A 2,531-nucleotide genomic window follows, 5' to 3' on the forward strand; every position below is an offset into this window, starting at 1 on the left:
TCCAACCGACAGATGGAGTTTAAAATTGTCTTGAGTTTTTGAGTACCGAAGTAAACACCTTTTCTCTAATAAATGCTAACTATAGTTATTGGAGTTAACAAACTTTGACTGAAATTGACAAGATCTTAATCAATTACACACTGAAAGCTAACAGCTAGTACTAGCATGTTCCTCTCAAAGTGCATTTCACATTGTGTGCTTGTTTGCACACTTGTAATCCCTTACTATCTAAAGCAGGGGTCCCCAACGCCTGGTCCATGGCCACAGCTTGCCACAAACCGGGCCACGCAAACAAGCCTGTTCAAATACCAGGTAACCCTACTCTACGCTCAGCCACAATGGCTAATAAAGGGAATTGGTGCCAGTTGTCATGAAGTGATCTTTGAAGGATTTTGCATAGAAGCTTGGGTCACGATTGAGTGTAGCAATTCTCCAACCTTGCAACAAATATTAATTTTAGGGATGTAATTACCATCAGGCAGTCAAAAAGCAGATACGTGTTGATATGTGTAAGTAAGAAAATGTGTGTCTGTGCATGTGTTTGTGTGTCTGCCTGTGTGTTTGTTTGTTTGTGTGTGAATGTTTGTGTATGTGTGTGCATTTGTGTGTGTATGTTTGTATGTACAGTATATAAGTATGTATTTCTCTAACAAGGTCTGATTCTCTTTCTGTCTCTTTTTGATATTAGGATACGTGAGGTGCTGTTAATTCCTGTGAATGATGCTGAAATTTCTGGGAGTGGTTCTGAAATGATCAACTTTCCTTTCAATACTACTACAATTGCTCTAAATATTTCTGAAATGCCAAAACAATTTTCTTCACCTTATGCTCAAATGTTCGATAATTTAACACGAAATCTTATCAGTGGATTCATTGCCCTTATTTGCATTTTAGGCCTGGTGGGAAATGGAAGGACCATTTATCTCTTGGCCTTTTCCATTAAGAGAAATTCTTTCACCACCTACATCCTGAATCTCTCCATCGCTGATTTTGGGGTCCTCGCATCCCTCATTATGGCAGAAATATTTGTGACCGTGTTAACTCTGAATCAAAGAACATATGTGGTTGATACCTTTTTCTTCTTATTTTTTGAGTTCTTTTTCTTCACCTATTCTGCTAGCCAGTTTCTGCTGATGGCCATCAGCCTGGACAGGTGTGTGGCTGTCCTCTTCCCACTCTGGCATCGCTGCCATCGTCCTCCATATTTGTCCACCTTGGTTTCTGGCCTCATCTGGATCCTCTCCTTCCTGCTCTCTGCGGTGCACTTCATTCTCCACCAGACCAGAAACAAAAGAAGTTCACCTTTCCTTTATCAGCTGATTGTGAATGGTTTACTTTGTACGCCTATCATGGTTGTATCCACTGTGACCCTCTGGATTCACATGAGATCTAAATCGCAACGCAATCAAAGGAAGTTGCTCTCCACCATCTTGCTGGCTCTCCTCTTCTTCCTTCTCTTTTCTCTCCCAATGAATGTCTTTTATGTCATTGAATATTTTGATACCTATAATCTCCTCCTGATGACCATTGGGATAGGATGTGCCTCTCTCAACAGCAGCATCAACCCCCTCCTTTATTTCTTCGTTGGGAGGAAGCAGAGAGGAAAGGACCAGCCCAGAACATCATACAAGGTTGCTCTGCAAAGAGTCTTCAAGGATGAGAAGGACAGTCCAGAAGAGCAGCAAACTATGAAGGAAGACCAGTTGTGAAGGGTCGTAAATATTGTATATACAATATTTGAAGCTACAGGTTTATTTGGGACATAAAATATGCTTTCCTTAAGAATATACAGAATGGATACAATTTACTGAGCAAAGTACTTAAAAACAAAGATATGTAAACTGAGAGTATTGCTGTGTCCATATTTTTCAATCCAAAGAACTTGTTTAACAGGAAATGTTTTAGCTGATATAGTCACTTTTTATTTCATAAAAACTACTATCAGGACAAAGTCTTACTGAATGAAAGTTTAAAGTTGTGTAACTGATTATATGTATTATTCTGTGTTACATGTTATTATGATGCTACCATGGTACCACTATATAGATGATATAGATGATGTAGAAGAAGAAGAAGAAGAAGAAGAAGGAGAAGGAGAAGGAGAAGGAGGAGGAGGAGGAGATAGATAGATAGATAGATAGATAGATAGATAGATAGATAGATAGATAGATAGATAGATAGATATAGATGATAGATAGATATAGATATAGATATAGATATAGATATAGATATAGATATAGATATAGATATAGATATAGATATAGATATAGATATAGATATAGATATAGATATAGATATAGATATAGATATAGATATAGATAGATATATATATAGATATAGATATAGATATAGATATAGATATAGATATAGATATAGATATAGGTATAGATATACTGTAGATATATAGAAATATATAGCAGTTTTTCAAAATATTTTTTCACTTTATGTATTTTATTTTTTTTAATTTGTGTTTCCATGCTACCCTTTCTATGCTGGTCTATGACGAAAATAAATATTTCATTTGATTTGTG

The 2,531-nt window shown here is 36.3% G+C and overlaps 1 protein-coding gene across 1 annotated transcript; it reads left to right on the forward strand.

The window, feature by feature from the left end:
- Window positions 1-833: 833 nt before the first annotated feature.
- Window positions 834-2,097, forward strand: LOC107300851 (proto-oncogene Mas-like). Its single transcript, XM_015830138.2, has one exon. It carries the CDS (start codon window positions 834-836, stop codon window positions 1,707-1,709), a length of 876 nt encoding a protein of 291 aa, XP_015685624.2. The 3' UTR covers window positions 1,710-2,097.
- The last annotated feature ends 434 nt before the right edge of the window (window positions 2,098-2,531 follow it).

The sequence above is a fragment of the Protobothrops mucrosquamatus genome, unplaced genomic scaffold (assembly GCF_001527695.2).
Source record: "Protobothrops mucrosquamatus isolate PMUCROS unplaced genomic scaffold, P.Mucros_1.0 scaffold8778, whole genome shotgun sequence".
In the NCBI taxonomy this organism is placed as follows: Eukaryota; Metazoa; Chordata; class Lepidosauria; order Squamata; family Viperidae; genus Protobothrops; species Protobothrops mucrosquamatus.